The 16317-nt window shown below is 39.1% G+C and overlaps 3 protein-coding genes across 3 annotated transcripts in view; all 3 read right to left on the bottom strand.

Moving 5' to 3' along the window:
* Nucleotides 1-33: 33 nt before the first annotated feature.
* Nucleotides 34-16317, bottom strand: part of LOC111332177 (uncharacterized) — a 33616-nt gene continuing 17332 nt past the window's right edge. The window contains exon 3 of the transcript XR_015989853.1: nucleotides 34-1635. The gene's annotated coding sequence lies outside the window, so the exon portion shown is untranslated. The remainder of the gene's footprint in view (nucleotides 1636-16317) is intronic.
* Nucleotides 406-10564, bottom strand: LOC111330745 (uncharacterized). The gene is made up of 6 exons (XM_088728194.1): nucleotides 9943-10564; nucleotides 7327-7631; nucleotides 7029-7143; nucleotides 3227-3263; nucleotides 2966-3092; nucleotides 406-2605 (listed from the first exon to the last, which is right to left on the bottom strand). The coding sequence occupies exons 1-6, from the start codon at nucleotides 10013-10015 to the stop codon at nucleotides 2090-2092; spliced, it is 1173 nt and encodes a 390-aa protein (XP_088584320.1). The 5' UTR covers nucleotides 10016-10564; the 3' UTR covers nucleotides 406-2089.
* Nucleotides 11693-12763, bottom strand: LOC148727411 (uncharacterized). Its single transcript, XM_088728201.1, has 2 exons — nucleotides 12221-12763; nucleotides 11693-12060 (listed from the first exon to the last, which is right to left on the bottom strand). The coding sequence occupies exon 1, from the start codon at nucleotides 12761-12763 to the stop codon at nucleotides 12329-12331; it is 435 nt and encodes a 144-aa protein (XP_088584327.1). The 3' UTR covers nucleotides 11693-12060; nucleotides 12221-12328.

A 16317-nucleotide genomic window follows, 5' to 3' on the forward strand; every position in this document is an offset into this window, starting at 1 on the left:
TTCAGTGAACATTTAGTTTCAAGACTACTCCACTATATTTAAATTCTTATTTAATGGAAAAAAATCATACTTAATTAAGTTTGAGTTACAAATCTTAATTCTGTTTTATTGTCTTACTGGGTGGTGTTTCTAGCGTGGTGCCTCGGCGTTATTTTTATTATTATTATTTATCCCTATTTATTTAATGATTCAAATATTTATTTGCCTATTATTTATTATATTTGAATAATCATTATTCAAATATAATAAATAATAAACAATTTACGACGGGTCATAAATGATTTATGACCTGCCATTATTCAGTTGTCGTGATTATATACATTTTAACCGTTGTGGAGAAAATGTCGCAAAAGGAAGTTCTTGCGTTGGACTTATTTTTGTACAGACTTGGTATTACGTATACTAAAATTCTTTACAAATGCTTTTATCTTGCATTAGGGGACTGGTTCGCAAATCTTAATTGTAATAATTGAGCAATGGACTGCAATTTCTATCAGTTTATGCGTGGATCCATCCCAAGCTTCAATTTTCCCCCCTCGGGCAACCCCTTGGCATTAAAAAACTGGGTCGTTCAAATTTCTTTCTCCCTCGGGCCAAAATTGTGTTCAAATACTTAACTACTGTTAAACGATTCTTTGTGAGGTCAACGAATGTTGTAGAATTTAGCAAAGTCACGTTTAGTTTCTGGAGTTGCTGTTGGATTGTTCGTTTGTAAGCATCAATTCATGATGTGAAAACTTTCCGATTAAGCCATTGGCTCACGGAAGCAGACTATTTACCGTTTAGGTTTACTATGCTGGAAAGAGTTTATACTTTCAGATCGAACTCCTCACCCCTCCTTGGGCACGGATGACAGTTAATGTCCGTGGTTTTCCCACGGGGATGTGGAAGCTTCGAATTGATCGGTGCATAACCAGCTTAAGGACTCACGTGGGATGTTGGAATAGCAAGAAAAGTTTGTAAATCACGAGCCGGAGGTGAGTGATTATTTACAAACTTCAAACTTCCCGCATGGATTATTACGTCAGTAAACCGATAGAAACGGCAGTCTATTTCTTTTATAAATCAAACTTTACAAAAAAAACATAGTCTGTTTCAATTTTTAGGGGTTTACCCAAGTGGAGAGGATTATCTTGATAGAAAGGGCGGTCTCTTTCTTTCATAACTTAAGCTTTACAAAAAGAAACAGTCTGTTTCAATTTTTTAGGGGTTTACCCAAGAGAAGATAACTATCTTGGTTTATCTGTGCAATAGACGATAGAGTTTAGCCAATCAGAGCGCTTGTACTCGTAGCATCTCAGTTATCTTATATAGTAGTTGAATGAACGTGTATCCGCGTACAACTAATGAAATAACCATCCCTGCCTTAAAAGGTTTCCTTACAAACAAAGTATAGTACCGTGGTAATAGATCGTTAATTAGACAAAAATGTTCGATTAATATACAGAAAGATTAAAAGCATCGTCGAAAACACAAAATGGCGGTTGGCGACTGAATTAGACTAAAATCAAGACCAACCTTATGCACTTTTTTCCTGCAGTTTGCATCACGGTAAATAACAATTACATCGAAAGAAAGTAGATTGAAGATGAGCTCCATAATTTTTTTTTGACTCCAGAAAATTCATTTACCAACCTAAACTTTAAGGCATATATAATTTTTGGTACATAATACTATCAATAACGAGCAAACGGCGAACATTTCAAAGTTGGTGCGAAAATCTTTGATTTCCGAAATGATCGACGTGTTGTGACGGCAAAGGGTTATCAAATTAACCACCCCGGACTGATAGTTGCGAAAAAAAAAATCAGTGAGTTACAGCTTAACTTGGGTGCGCTTAAGAGAATGGACTGAGGAATAATGCCACTTTTTAGTTTTACAACGCTTATCATGGTAACATAGAATCGGTTTGTCAAAAAGACGGAAAGCGATCTATGGTCTGCTTAACAAGTTCTCACTCGAGCGTTTGTGGAAATGAGTCGGGAGAGGGGATGGAAAAATGGAAAAGGGCTTTTTCTTTCAGTACCCCCACCTCCCCTCTCCCGTTATTTGCGAGTTTCAGCTGAGCTCATATATGGATTAAAAGAGTTTACTGCACTAAAATATATCCCATAGCTTTGATGTGCCTGTCACCGTTATCTGGAGAATGAGATGCTTCGTTTCCACACGTATTGGCACTTCCTTCACCACCAAACCCAATTCTGGAATCACAAGAGAGACATTCGTTTTCCTGGTTAGCGATATAACCGATTCTTACTTTGGAACCACCACCACCACTTGAGGTACCCACAGCATTGAAGCCCTCCCTGTTACAGTTCAATTGCAAAGAGCCCTCCGCGCCAATCAACTTCTTCCACTCTTTACGACCCAGTGAGGTGGAGCGGTATGTACCATCAGCAATCAGTGAGTGCAGAGAGTTTGCCGTCCTGTTAAAGGCAATAAACCTGCGCTGTCCACTGATCTTCATACCGAGACAAATCCTGGAGAAAGGTGTGTTCCAATAGGTCGGTAACTTGGTCTCTTTTGAGTCAAACCCAGTCCTTCCGCCGGGGACGTTGTACTCGTTTTTATCACTCCAGTAGTGAGCGTCATAGTGAAACGTTGCCTGTATTGAATTAAGAGAATATAATTAATTTTTTTAATTTATTTATAATTTATTTATAATTTACTTAAACGGTAGCACGATGCATCACTGATGGCACGACCCTCCTGAAATCAGTACCACGGTTAGCGTAAGAGCCACCAATCTATATCTTACTTGCAAGCGAGTTAACAAGCAATTTGTCGCGTTTTGAGTTATCAGGATCTGGCAGCCCCGTATGCCAGCGGAATTTTCGCAACTTAGAACTGCAAAAAGAATATGGAGGAGTTTATAAGAGATTGTTTCGACGTTTTGGGCTCGCGCTTCATCATCCACATGGAAACCCCGCCAAGAATATTCTGCCATCCGCCATACGAAGCATACCTTAGTGCCGTCTATCTTTATTACAGGCGTCCATCCTCCATCTCCGCATCCAAAATCTTCCATTTGACAGAGAACTGTGGTCGGTTTAGAGTCAAGGTCTAATGTAACCAGTCGACTAACGTTTGACCTGTTTGATACGAAAAGAAATCCATTCGTGATCACTTAAGTTTACGGTGAAAAATCTTCCCTCGACATGGAAACTATTCGATTATGTTGTCTCTTTCGATATGCTCGAAAAGATAATTTTATGGCATCACTTACTTGAACAGGTAGTAAGCCTCTTTGCAGGACCCAACAACTAAATGTAACGGGAAAAACCAAAGTCAGGTTTGAAAGTTTAGGCCCCATCACATTTCAGTAGGGTAGACAAAACTACAGTCGTTGTACGTTCAATAGAATAGTTAGCATTAAGCTATTAGTAGAATTGCTGAGTAATGAGAAGTGAATAAATGGAATATTTAGTATTAAGCTATTAGTAGAATCGCTGAGTAATGACAAGTGATAAATATCGCTTAGGGACCGATTCTTTTACATTGCCGAGGGGGGTCGGAAGATTTTGTTTGTGTCACGATAAATTGACTTAATCTTCCCATAAAACCTCTATAATTTTCCGATGACCCCCCCGCTCCTTAATTGGCAATGAATCAATTTTCTGTTGTCCCTCCCTTTAAATTCTATCCGCGACCACTTAATGCCCTCTGCTTTTCCCTTGAAAATTAGTTGATCCTCCGAAATTCCTCCCCCCCCCCCGAGGTAAATATTGATTGGTCCCTGAGGAGTGGTAAAAATAGTAGTGAAAAAAGTATCAGTTCACCACTTCAGACCTTTCGCAGTGAGATGTTTAATCAACTTGAGCACCAAGAGATTCAAAATCCTCATGCATTGCATTAAATGTTGTAAAGTCATACATTTTCGCTAACTATTTTTGAAAGTTTCCGAGGTGCAATATTAATGAAAAACAAGACGATCTAAGATCGTAAGTCGGCCTACAGGTAGACCTGCTTTTACGAGTGTTGATCATTCATGGTGCGCAGTGGTTCTAAAAGAAATACTAAGAGGTACCAAGGTCCTGGTTTGTAGGCATGTCGTTAATTCTTTTTCACCCCTGAGGCACCAATTCTACAAGAACACACTGTCACATATCTTTGGCGCAATACCCTAAAACGTATCACAGAAGCTGCTGCTGTGGATCTTTTGAGGTTGAACAGCCCTAGAGGTACCAAATCCGCCTTTTTTAACCCATATAGGGTATGACGTGCACCCCAGTCCTTTTTATTTAAGGAGCACCCCTTCCCAAGGGTGATATGAACTTACCAGTTGATGCATGTGTGAAAAAATGATATCATAAACTGTAATCGTACTGATCTGAATGCAGGGAAGTATATTTCATTGTGAAAACATTGTATACACAACGTACCTAATAAGGACCTTCTGTGATTTTCTCTTTGAATTCTACAACGTAGACATCAACAGTTTAGATTGTCTCACTCTCATGCTTTTGTCTAGCTTTGAATTTGATTTTGTTTTTAGAACTTATCTCTTGCAGTCTTTTCTTTTTTGGAGCAGGTTCCAAATTGTCATAACTATATTTTTGGCTGCGCTTTTGCATAATGTGTTTGATTTGATGAAGGTCTATGTTAGATGTGCAAGACAAAAATTGCATTTCCTAGTGAACAATATCTGTTTTAGGTTTACAAGTATCTTCATAGGTCAACAAGGAGAACATGTACCTTGCTCTGACAGTTTGTTGAAAATACAAGTAATACAGTAGCTTGCAAGCCACAATAAAGACCCTGTATTTCGACTAGAGTTTTTGAAAATTAAGTTTTCCAACTTGTTTTTTTTGTATTGTTTAAACTACCAGATAACATCTCATAGCTTTGTACTCTAAGGTGGACAGACATCTCAACTCCACAAATATCAAGACTTGTGTATAAATTTGCTCTTTTTAGATGCCTGTTGACGCCCATGTTACGATTGAATTGACTTCCTCGGTCACCTATGCAACATAGGGTTCTGGAATTCCATTAATTACAAGACTTTGCTACTGAGTAACACATTGCATAAAGTCCTACAGCATAGCATTGTTTACAAGAGAAGTTGTGTTCTTCTCTCGAACTGTTCACTGCAGTTATTTCATACGTACACATCTGCACTCCTCTAAGTTTATAATTGTCACTGAGTTAATGCATAGTCTGGAAATACTCTACTAAGCCCTGAATAGATGGTACTTCTAATAGTATACATGTACCCGAGGGATCGCTTCTACCATATTCGTCTCTTGCATGAGAATCAAATATCTTATAACTCCTATTATCAGTATGATAGACACTGACACCAATACATTCTATTGTCAGAATAAATAAAGAATAATTTTGTGATGAGAGTGATTCAAAAGCCCTGTCTATAGACATACTGTACTGATTTCCCTCAATTATTGAATCACAATAATGTAGATTACCACTGCAGCTTTCACTCTAATTAATTGGTAATTTTTCTCAGACAAAGCAATCATTGATGGTAATTCTGTTTACCTTAAATACATCTAGCCTGCACATTGTGACAGTGTATTGATTACCTGTCTCCAAAATTTGTACCAGGAAATTTCAAGTACGTATTCCTTTTATCTTATTATAAATCAAAGCAATCAAACTCATGGCAACACATTGTTTTTCAGCATTTTAAACAAAGTACATAATATCACCTTGACTATATGTTGCCTTGATTGTTAGAGTAAGTTGGACCGATACCATGCATAGGAGGCCTGCAATTGTTTTTATGTCATTGTGCAGATTCAGTATAGTACAATGACCTGTGTGGCTTGTATTCTTGTACACACTTGATAATGTATTACAGCTTTACAAAAATAGATATTTGCCTAAAGACTCTCCACGACTCGATGATATTTGTTTCAGTGTTCAGATTGTTTGATTCTAGTGGGGCCATCTTGCCCGCTCGGGATTGCCTGCATTGATCCCGCGTATGAAAAAAATAGAATTAGAACCATATTCATAATTTTTGGACAATTTTGGCGATGGAAATGCAAAAGCAGAATATAATCAAAACAAACAAAACAGAAACGACTCCCGAGAGTTAGTTGTGCTACTAATACAGTTGGCTTTCTTTCCCTGCTCGAAGTAAACAAGTCATTCTTAATTCTTACTAAAATGAAATATTTTTGCAATAAAATATATCATTTATTAACCAGGCTTGTTTGGTTAAGATGGCTGGATATTAGCTAAAGAGCCCCATACCCATGGAATATGGTGAACCTCTTTTCGTTTAGTTGTCACGTGACTGACCGAGCGTACGTACGTATGTACGTGCCTTCAGATTGCACGGGTAGGGTAAGGTAGGGGAGACTATCAAAACGAAGGGAGGGGTGTCTCAGGCGAGTCTTGGAAAATGCACATCTTTTATGTTATCGTTAATATTACGAACTTGGGAGCTCCGCTTTTAGGCTTGGCTAAATCTATATATTAATCATGCATGATAGAGGTTACATAAATATAACAATTATGTTTATTCTCACTCTGACAAAAGTCCAACATGGCACCTTTGTTGTCGTTTCCTAGAGTTTGATCACGAGACACCTTGTGTTTATCGGCAAATGTTTCCCCGTCACTCTGTCCACATTTTCTGTTCATCGAATAACTCATTTGAGACCTTTTTAACTAATTTGATTCTTTAGCTATTTTAAGTTCGCGGAACGACCCGTTTCGAAATATACGCTCACTACACACGCCACCTTTTGAGTGGGTCTACCGAGAACGGTGTGTGGATCTCTATGTTTGAGCGTAGAAAAGATGACACCATTTGTTAACATAAAATAACTCGACATATCCGCCATCATCGACATGGTGGAAGGAAGATTGCGCCTTTATTTCGTGTCTGCGGTATTCCCCATTGCACCTGACTGAGCTTTGTGGAGAAACCCCGAGGGTAAACCTATAGTCGGTCGCCCGACTAAAAATTATAGCAGTAATTCGAGAATTATGCTATTAATTTTTTTTAGTTGATGCTGCTGGTGTGCATTAATCACAAAACTGCAAGTATTATTCACCTTTTTCACAATATTCTCCTTTAAAGCCTTTTGCACAGAGGCATTCAAATGACCCATCTCTGTAGTTTGTTACACAGGTGGCTTCGTTTTGACAAGGTGACGAAGAACAAGGTGACTGTGGAGAGACAGAGTAGGAAAATGTTTCTTGTATTTTGGAAGGCAGGTGCAAACCTACGGATATGTGGTGATTAGAAGGAACATGAATCCGCTCTGGTATACTGACGAGGTAAGGTGGTAAGTAAGATGTTTCATGGTATGTCACGAGAAAGCGTATAAGTTTACACCAAATTTCTCCTACCTCAATTGCGAGATGATGCGAACTTTTATTCCCTTCATACTCTGTGGAGTTTCTGTATTTATCAGACGACAGCAACTCGCACCAAAGTCTACCTTGAGCTCCTTTGGAGGCAGCCAGGTTTACAGAAAAACACAAAGGATTGCTGAGACATTCAAACGTGCAGTCAAATTCATCAAAGACTGCTGCTTTTCCAGCGAGCGGCACATTCAAGTGATGAAACTCGTGTTTAATGAATGCACGTCTCAGAAAAGTTCTTGAGGAGTAGGAGGAGAAGGGGATGCCCTCGCGATACACAACGTTTGATTCTATAGCAGGAAAGAAGAACAGTGCAATAATAAAAGGATGTGATGGTACCATTCACATTTCACACTTCTCTGGAGGCGAATCCAGGGGGGGACGGAGAGAGGGGTGGAAGAATAGAGGATGAGAGGATAAAGTGCCCCAAAGAACAGTAACCCCATACCATAATTGATGTTTACGATAACTACGTACACTTATGAACCTTATTTGGCTCAATCCGCTACCGGTTTAGAGAGATGAGATACCATTTTGCTATGGTCAGTAGTAAATCGGCTTGCCTCTCTGTAATTGCACTAGTGCCGTGAAACAACATTGTTGGGTGGAGCTGATTAACCATGTACGAGTTATCTTGTAAGCGGTTTACGGTCCTTTTTTACACAATACAATCATTTATAATCTCTTACATACTTTTAAACCCACACAAATGAAAATTTTGGCTTGCGTGATTCAAAATTAGTTGGATGTGAAAACAAACCTACGAGATATTTTAAGTGTTTTACAAGATATCTAGCTCTGTAACAAAAATATTTTGATATTCAAAAACATCTTGAGAATTTATGGAAAGATTTATAGCTGATTCTATGACTGTGAAGTTTGCTTGGAGGCTTAAACTTGCTTCTAGATCTTATCGGCGAAATCAAGGTAAACGGCTGTTAGGAAAAGTTTCAACTTTCCCATAAATTTTCTGAGCTAATTGGAAGCAAATTTTTTCAGCTTCCTCGTGTTTATTTAGCAGCTATCCGTTTCAAAGTCCTGAAAGGTTGGAGAAATCTTACGACACTGTTACTTTGGTGCCTACCCTTGGAAATTAGTGAATTTCGCTATTTGAAAGGAAAACAGTCATAATTTTTCAGTAGTTCGCAGTTTTCTTAACGTTTTTGACCTCTCTCGCCAGAAGCCTTGACTTCCCCTCCACCGCTGACGACAAATTGTTTGTCTGGTTTTGGCTCAAGAGGTGTTTAGTAGAGTCGGCTCAATTCGGGCGACTTTTCGCTATATAAAAAAGGAAAACGGATGAAAAATTCAGTACGGTGAAAAAAGAAAATCATTTTATCGAAGACATAAAATGATCAAATCGCTAGATAGATTTTTCGCAGCCGAAATAAGACATCTCGATTTTAATTAAGTCCATGGTTGTTTTGGCACCCGTTAGACTTGAATTGGAATCATCTTCAGTTATCAATATCTACCGTGTCATTTACAACGAATAAACGCGCATTTTGATTGACTTCACCGGGTTAGCGTTTCAAACGAGATTTCGCAAATTTAAAACCTCTTAAGTTGTAAACCTTTCTAGCTCTTCAGCGCTGCAATGCTTTTATTCCTTTCTGTTCCTCAGGATCGATCATTTAAGTATAAGATACTGCTGTCAAACGTTCCTTTGAGAAAGGAAGAATATCAATCAGTTATCTGCAACTCAATTTAACAAGTCTTTGATAAAAATATTTTGAGTTAACGCATGACACGATCGAAAGCTTGTCGTTAATCTTCGCAATTTTAACCAAGTTGAAGGAAGTATAGCTGTTGTTTCGACTACATTTAGAATTTAAATTTAAATTAAATAAAAGATTTTTCAATCATTGTCTTAGCTGATTAGTCTTAAAAAACATTTTTCAAAATATAGAGCTGGAGTGTTATTTGCATTCAACCAAGCTGAAGAACTGATTGGACGTATGAGCGTAATAGATCGACTTCAAAAATGCAACTGACAAGAATTAAATTTTAACAACAGGAGATATATTACATTTACATTTACATATTTAGATTTATATAGCGCAGACCTCTATGTGGATATATTCAGTCGCGCTTAACAGTATCGTAAGGTTGAGATCGGACGTCAGCAATTTTATCAGGCGCCTCTGGCAGCCGCTTCAGTCCATGTAGCGATCTCACCTTCCCACCCATCCCACCCCGGGGAGGACACCAACTACACAGTAATCTTGTGCATGGGAAATTTACGTCTCCTACCCCTAACCCTGCAAAGAGGTTAGGGGTAGGAGAGGACGTCAAGTAAACTTCGAGAGGACGCCAAGTAAACTTCGAGAGGACGTCAAGTAAACTTCGAGAGTGTGCCGTTCTAACAGCAACCCAAGATATCAATTACCGTATAAAGCAAATTGAAAAAGTCTCTGGAGAGCATTAAACACCCATCACTATCATCCAAGTGAAAATAAAACAAAAAACATGGCGGAAGTCAGGGAACATCGGACTTACATCCAGACTCTGGGGTGAATTATTATGACGAAATGAATATTATCAACATCGATATTCTAATGCTAAAAACAATAACACGGGATGCAAACGAATCCGACAAACCTTGGGAAAAGGCTGGATCTGGAATTAGAGTAGATAATTCAAATAAAATGGGATAAAGAAGACCAAACAACATGTTGAAAGGAGGATCTTGTCGCTGATGTGAAATTTTTAGCCTTGCCTCTGAAGCGACTTGTGAGCAACTGAAATGAGTGACAACGACAAATAGAATTTGAGTGGTTCCAGCTGCTTTTACTTCGCTGACGCCCACTATACTTTGTTTGATGGATGTCTCGGTGCGTGCTATGAATGTGTTTACAAGACCAGAATAGAAAAGAGTTAAAAATCAGGTTTGAAGCCATTTCTCTGAGCTTTAGCTGTGAGATTTTAGCGTTACAGCAAAAAGAAATCGTTCATTTCCACTCTTCCTTTCTTTTCTTCGCTTACTTGGGAATTTATTGGTACTGTGAATTAGTTCTTTTTGGTCGCATGAATGGCTGCATGTGTTTACCCTCTTGAACGGCGCCACACCTCAACTGTAGCATAACGTATATTAGCCGCGTTGAATTCCAAATGGAAATTACACTAATTTGCCGTCGTGGTTTCCGCTCTCAGACGACGCAAATTTTGGTGATTTCACGTTGTTGTTTTGCATAGGACGGCTAATAAATGTACAAAGTTTTAAAATGCACTCGCTGGATGTTGTTCTGGCTATTGTATTGCCGTCGTGGTTTGCTTCAGGTCTCTATTAAGTATTAATAGCCCACACATTATTAAAAATTTATACCAAGAGACCCTTTTAAAAATGACGGTGGCCGATTACGGTGGCCAATTTACCATTTCAACTTTGTTGATATATCCAAATTATTTCGTTACTCCCACCGACGCAGCCCCAAACAGTTTCTTTCGAAACTATCAGCCTTTATCCTTTTAAAAATGGCCTTTTGGTATAAATTTTTAATAAGTTGTTAAAATGAGTTCCTTTTGAGCGACGTGTCCACTCAGTAATTTACCGAGAGAACTCTGAAATTGACGTACCACGTCAGTGGATATAAAAAGTGGTTACCATCTTACTACCTGAAGCTTTTTCCACAACTTAAAAATTATGATATTTTATAAACGCGAGTGAATTTCGTGATTCATGAGCACGAGTGATGTCTTAAAGAACTTGATGAATGGAGTTGACACCAAAAATTTTAACAATAAACAGATTCGGTCTAAATTCAAGATTGTTGACATTCAAATCTACTAATGACGATTTGCCAGAAGGGCTGAAATGGTCGCAAAATTACGGAAAACTTCTTTTGAAATCAATCGGTTTTAGATTCGCTTGTGGCTTGTAAATGAAAAGATCGACATATAGAAAATGTATATGAGAACGATCCTTCGCAGTAAAGCACTATTTGAGCAATAGTGAAAATCAGACCTGAAAAAAATTTCAGGCCTGTACGGGTTTATATCGAATTAATTTGATGGCCTGCTCCCAGTTGGCTTGTTAGCTCAATTGGTAGAGCGCTGCACTAGTATCGCAGAGGTCAGTGGTTCGAATCCCGTACAGGCCTGAAATTTTTTTCAGGTCTGATTTTCACTATTGCTCAAATAGTGCTTTACTGCGAAGGATCGTTCTCATATACGTCTCATAACCGCAGTTCACACATATGTTTCATATGTTTGTTGTTGTTTGATATAGAAAATGTACTGAAAATTATCTGTGGCGTTTACTCAAGGACTTGCAGGAGTAGTCTGTTAGCTTACAATCGTAAGGGTTGGATCTCTTTCAGCTCTAGATTAAGAGAAAATAACAGTCTTCTCATTTTCTTTTGTCAAGATGTAATGCAGCGCTTTCAAGGCATGCCTAATGGAGTTTTACAGCGATTTTTTGTCTAGTCGTGCGGGTTCATTGGCCAGGGTAACCCCAACGACTTACCTTATAAAAATACAATCCTTTATGTTCAGCAAATTACAATGCCTCATTTGTTTTGTTTTTTTTTTTTGGAATAAATTTGAGAATTCAGTAAAAATTTGACTTAAAAATTACCACGGTTGATTAACACATATACAAATCTTCACAGTATCGTTTAATAATCAAGTAATAAGTCTTTCCCTCGTTCAAAATCATCCGTAAGCAAACAGATCCGTCTTGTTGTTTTCGCTGTTCAGTTCGACTTTCCTAAGATGGGTCTACAAAAAAGAAGAAACTCCATCAATAAATAATTCTTGAAGGATCTTTTTCTGAAAAGCACTGAGTAACCGGTCAGGCAATCGACTTGATGCCAACAATAATGTCTTAAGTGTAAATGGATGGGTATCATTATGGAAAACTTAAACTTATTGACCTTACCGAATTAGGGTCGGCATGAAAAATAGCTGTGTTGTCTTTCTGTTTTCTGTTTTCTGATTACGGACAGGTGAAAGAGCGACTTCTCCTCTCTCGGCATCACCATGTGCATCAAAATGTACCAAGTTCACTGATGTTATTTTTTTGGAGTACAGCCTGCTTCGTCGCTTGCTCTCCTAATAAAGGCTTTACGACGACCAGTTGTTCAATCTTCTTTGCTTCCTTTCTTGCACATGGCAATGAAGTGATGTACTGAATACCTCCCTTGAACTTGACCGAGTCAACTGTGGGATCACCCTCGATCAGTGTGTCATTCCGACTGTGATAATCCACTGGACTATCTTGAATTAGCTTGAGCGTTGTCAATGAGGGAACTATACAAATCCGACGAGTCTCCGATAAGTATTTTCCCTCCTTATCACTCAGGGCAGCAAATGGAACTTTGTACAAGCTGCTACGAGGCCCAATGATGACTTCGGTTCCCTCAAGGAAATCAGCGATGGCCGGGGGATGATGAGGAGTTTGGAACTCAAAGAAAGACTTCATTGGAAATCTGATATATATGTCTTATTAACCAAGCGCGAGGACCGTACTGGGAGAATATCGTCCCGAGGTCTTGACAGTACTGACCGAGCGCAGCGAGGTCCGTACAAAAAAGACTCTGCGGCTGCTCCTTCCCTGTCGCCAATTTCAATTCTAATCGCGAGTCCTTTTTCGTGGCATTCTTTAGCCTTGGCGTATTCTCCAAGAGAAAGGAATAAAGTTCCGAGGTTTCCGTAATCAACTGCTTCTCCTTGTCTGTCGCCAATTTCCCGCCTTCTGATCACAAGCGCTCCGTCGTAAGATTCTTTAGCCTTTGTAAATTCGCTGAGCAACTGAAGCAGAGTTGCTAAGTTTCCGTTGACGTCTGTCAACTGCTTCTCCTTGTCTGTCGCCAATTTCCCGCCTTCTGATCACAAGCGCTCCGTCGTAAGATTCTTTAGCCTTTGTAAATTCGCTGAGCAACTGAAGCAGAGTTGCTAAGTTTCCGTTGACGTCTGTCTCTCCTCTTCTGTCGCCAATCTCCTTTCTGATCGCAAGTGCTCTCTCAGCGTAATCTTTAGCCTGGGTATATTCACAATGAATAAAGGTTGATAGTTTCTAAAGAAACTGTTTGGCGCTGTGTCGGTGGGGGTAACGAAATATTTGAACATATCAACAAAGTTGAAATGGTAAATTGGCCAACGTTACGGTTATAAAAGCTGACGTTTCGAGCGTTAGCCTTTGGTCGGAGCGAATGACGAAGGGCTAACGCTCGAAACGTCAGCTTTTATAACCGTAACGGTGGCCAATTTACCATTTCAACTTTGTTGATATATTCAAATTATATTCACAATGGTCTGCAAGCAGTTTTGTAAATTCTCGACAGGTATCTGCTTCTTCTTTGCTGTCATCAGTTTGTCAGTACTGTTCGATTTATTGCTTTTTCATAAAATTCTCTCGCATCAACAAAATTATTTAGTCTAGATGACATTCTTGCAATTGTCAAGCTTAATTTCACTCCTAGGTCGGCGACAGCAGGACGGTGGTTTTCGGAGAGAATTTTTCTCGCATATTTTGCCGAATTTTGGTAATCAGAAATAGAAAAGTATGCGAAGAACATCTCCAAATAGATAAGTAGGTAAAGTTCTCTTGCAATTTCATCCTTTTTTCCCTGCAAACTGGCATTTAATAGGTTCAAACATTCGTTGTAGAACTCTACGGCTTTGTGAAATCGACCAGTGTTCCTAAAAAAGAGGCAACTTTTACACCTAGAAAGGTCGTCCATAACCTGGTTGTAAAATCCATTACGGTGTCACTTGTCATACTAAACAGCTGAAAGATCACAGAAAATACATGAATTTTACATCAAGACAGACGAGACAAGCACAGTGTATTGAAGCATTAATTATATGTAATTACAATGAATCTGTCTATCAAGACATACAAGACAAGGACAAGACAAGCACAGTATATTGAAGCATTGGAATGAATTTTATATCAAGATAGACGAGATAGGCACCTTATATTGAAGCACTGGAATGAATTTTTATATCAAGACGGACAAGACAAGCACAGTATCTTAAAGAATTGGAATGAATTTTTACACCAAGACAGACGAGACAAACAGAGTATGTTAAAGCATGGAATGAATTTTTGTATCAAGACAGACAAGACAAGCTCAATATAGTAAAGAATTGGGTTGAAGGGCGGAGGAAAGGAGAATATCAGATCACCCAAAATATGGAGGAGAAAAGTTTAGGGCGAAAGGTTAACTGCTGATCGACAGTAAACGGTGTCTGTAAGAGAAACAAGCGAGCTAAAATGCCAAAGTTTCGCCGTTGTGTATCATTGCATGTCAATACCCCTGCATGTCAATACCCCTGCATGTCAATACCCCTGCATGTCAATACCCCTGCATGTCAATACCTGCATGTCAATACCCCTGCATGTCAATACCACTGCATGTCAATACCACTGCATGTCAATACCACTGCATGTCAATACCACTGCATGTCAATACCACTGCATGTCAATACCCCTGCATGTCAATACCACTGCATGTCAATATCACTGCATGTCAATACCACTGCATGTCAATACCACTGCATGTCAATACCACTGCATGTCAATACCACTGCATGTCAATACCCCTGCATGTCAATATCACTGCATGTCAATACCACTGCATGTCAATACCACTGCATGTCAATACCACTGCATGTCAATACCACTGCATGTCAATACCCCTGCATGTCAATACCCCTGCATGTCAATACCCCTGCATGTCAATACCCCTGCATGTCAATACCACTGCATGTCAATACCACTGTATGTCAATACCACTGCATGCCAATACTGTAGGATAAGATACATTGTCAGAAACGAGGACATGTTCTCTTGATGAAGAGCACGATCGTTGCAGCCACTCGTGTCATAGTTTCCCTTAACTAAAACATGAAAAGCTAACAATTTTTATGCTTTGTTTCAAGCAAACTGTGGTAATGAACGAAGTGGATGAATTCTTCAGTAAACATCGCAAGGGTCAGTAGTTTTGGGCAATGCACTCCCACTTAGTCTCTTAACTCGGCTGCATTTCTATGGTTAAGTTTAGTCGCCGCTTTTGGCTACATGCGTGATCTGATTCAACATGCATTGTTCGAAGATAATTTTGAAACTGATGTTTAATTGCCATTCCCCACAAGGCTTGTGATTTGATGAGACAAAGGAACGATTACTCTGATAAGGATAAAAGCCTAAGTGATGTGACTTATGGAAGCGGCCTCCGAGGGGAAATTTTAAATATTTTTATAGTTCAAGGGACTTTCATTTTAATGAATACTTGCCTTGTTTACAGCGAGCTGGCTCTTTTTTGATTCTTTTCTTTTTAAACCAATGTGAGTGGGGGCTCGTAAGAGGGAAAAAGGAAAGTTAAATATCCGATTTTTCCTATGAGATATGAAATACTAATAGACTCTAAACTTGTTAGATTACGTATCTAATACACGAAATGATCTAGTGCAGTGTAATATAAACTGTATATATAGAGGATGAGTTTCTGGAGAAACCGTGGTGCTGCGTCGTAAGGGTAACATGGTAATTTGGTCATATCATATGGAGCCGTTCGCTCTGACGAATTAAGGGCTAACGCTCGAAACATCAGCGAGTTTAACTCTTTACGGTGGCCAATTTACGATCTCAACTTGGTTGTTATAACCAAACTACCCATTATAAATATATTCCGACGGCTAAAAATTCTTGTAAACGAGATCAATCAAATACCGAAAAAACCTGGCCAGGCCTGTTCTTTGGTGTTGCAGTATGATTGTCTCCGTATCTCGCTGCTTCGACGCTCGAGCTGTGAGCGTCAGTGGACTCTGCTCTAGCGCGACTTCTTTTGCTCAGCGAAACTTTCTCAGCAGAAAGAGGACGTACATTTGTGCAAATTAAGGATGCAGAAATTATGCGACTTCAAATCGTCAAATAGGTCTGCGATTTGTTTCACTAAGTTTCTTGGATCTTGTTTACTGTGGGTACTCTCGACCGGTATATAGACAGGTATATAGACCGGTATATAGACC

The sequence above is a fragment of the Stylophora pistillata genome, chromosome 7, assembly GCF_964205215.1.
Source record: "Stylophora pistillata chromosome 7, jaStyPist1.2, whole genome shotgun sequence".
Lineage (NCBI taxonomy): Eukaryota > Metazoa > Cnidaria > Anthozoa > Scleractinia > Pocilloporidae > Stylophora > Stylophora pistillata.

What these genes read in the sequence shown, in the direction of transcription:
- LOC111330745 (XM_088728194.1), bottom strand. Translation starts at nt 10,015, where the DNA reads ATGTTGTTTGGTCTTCTTTATCCCATTTTATTTGAATTATCTACTCTA. An exon ending in AGGAGAATATTGTGAAAAAG is followed by an intron (nt 3,264 to 7,028) that starts GTGAATAATACT and finishes CGTTACATTTAG; the next exon opens with TTGTTGGGTCCTGCAAAGAG. An exon ending in TAAAGATAGACGGCACTAAG is followed by an intron (nt 2,606 to 2,965) that starts GTATGCTTCGTA and finishes AATTCAATACAG; the next exon opens with GCAACGTTTCACTATGACGC.
- LOC148727411 (XM_088728201.1), bottom strand. Translation starts at nt 12,763, where the DNA reads ATGAAGTCTTTCTTTGAGTTCCAAACTCCTCATCATCCCCCGGCCATC.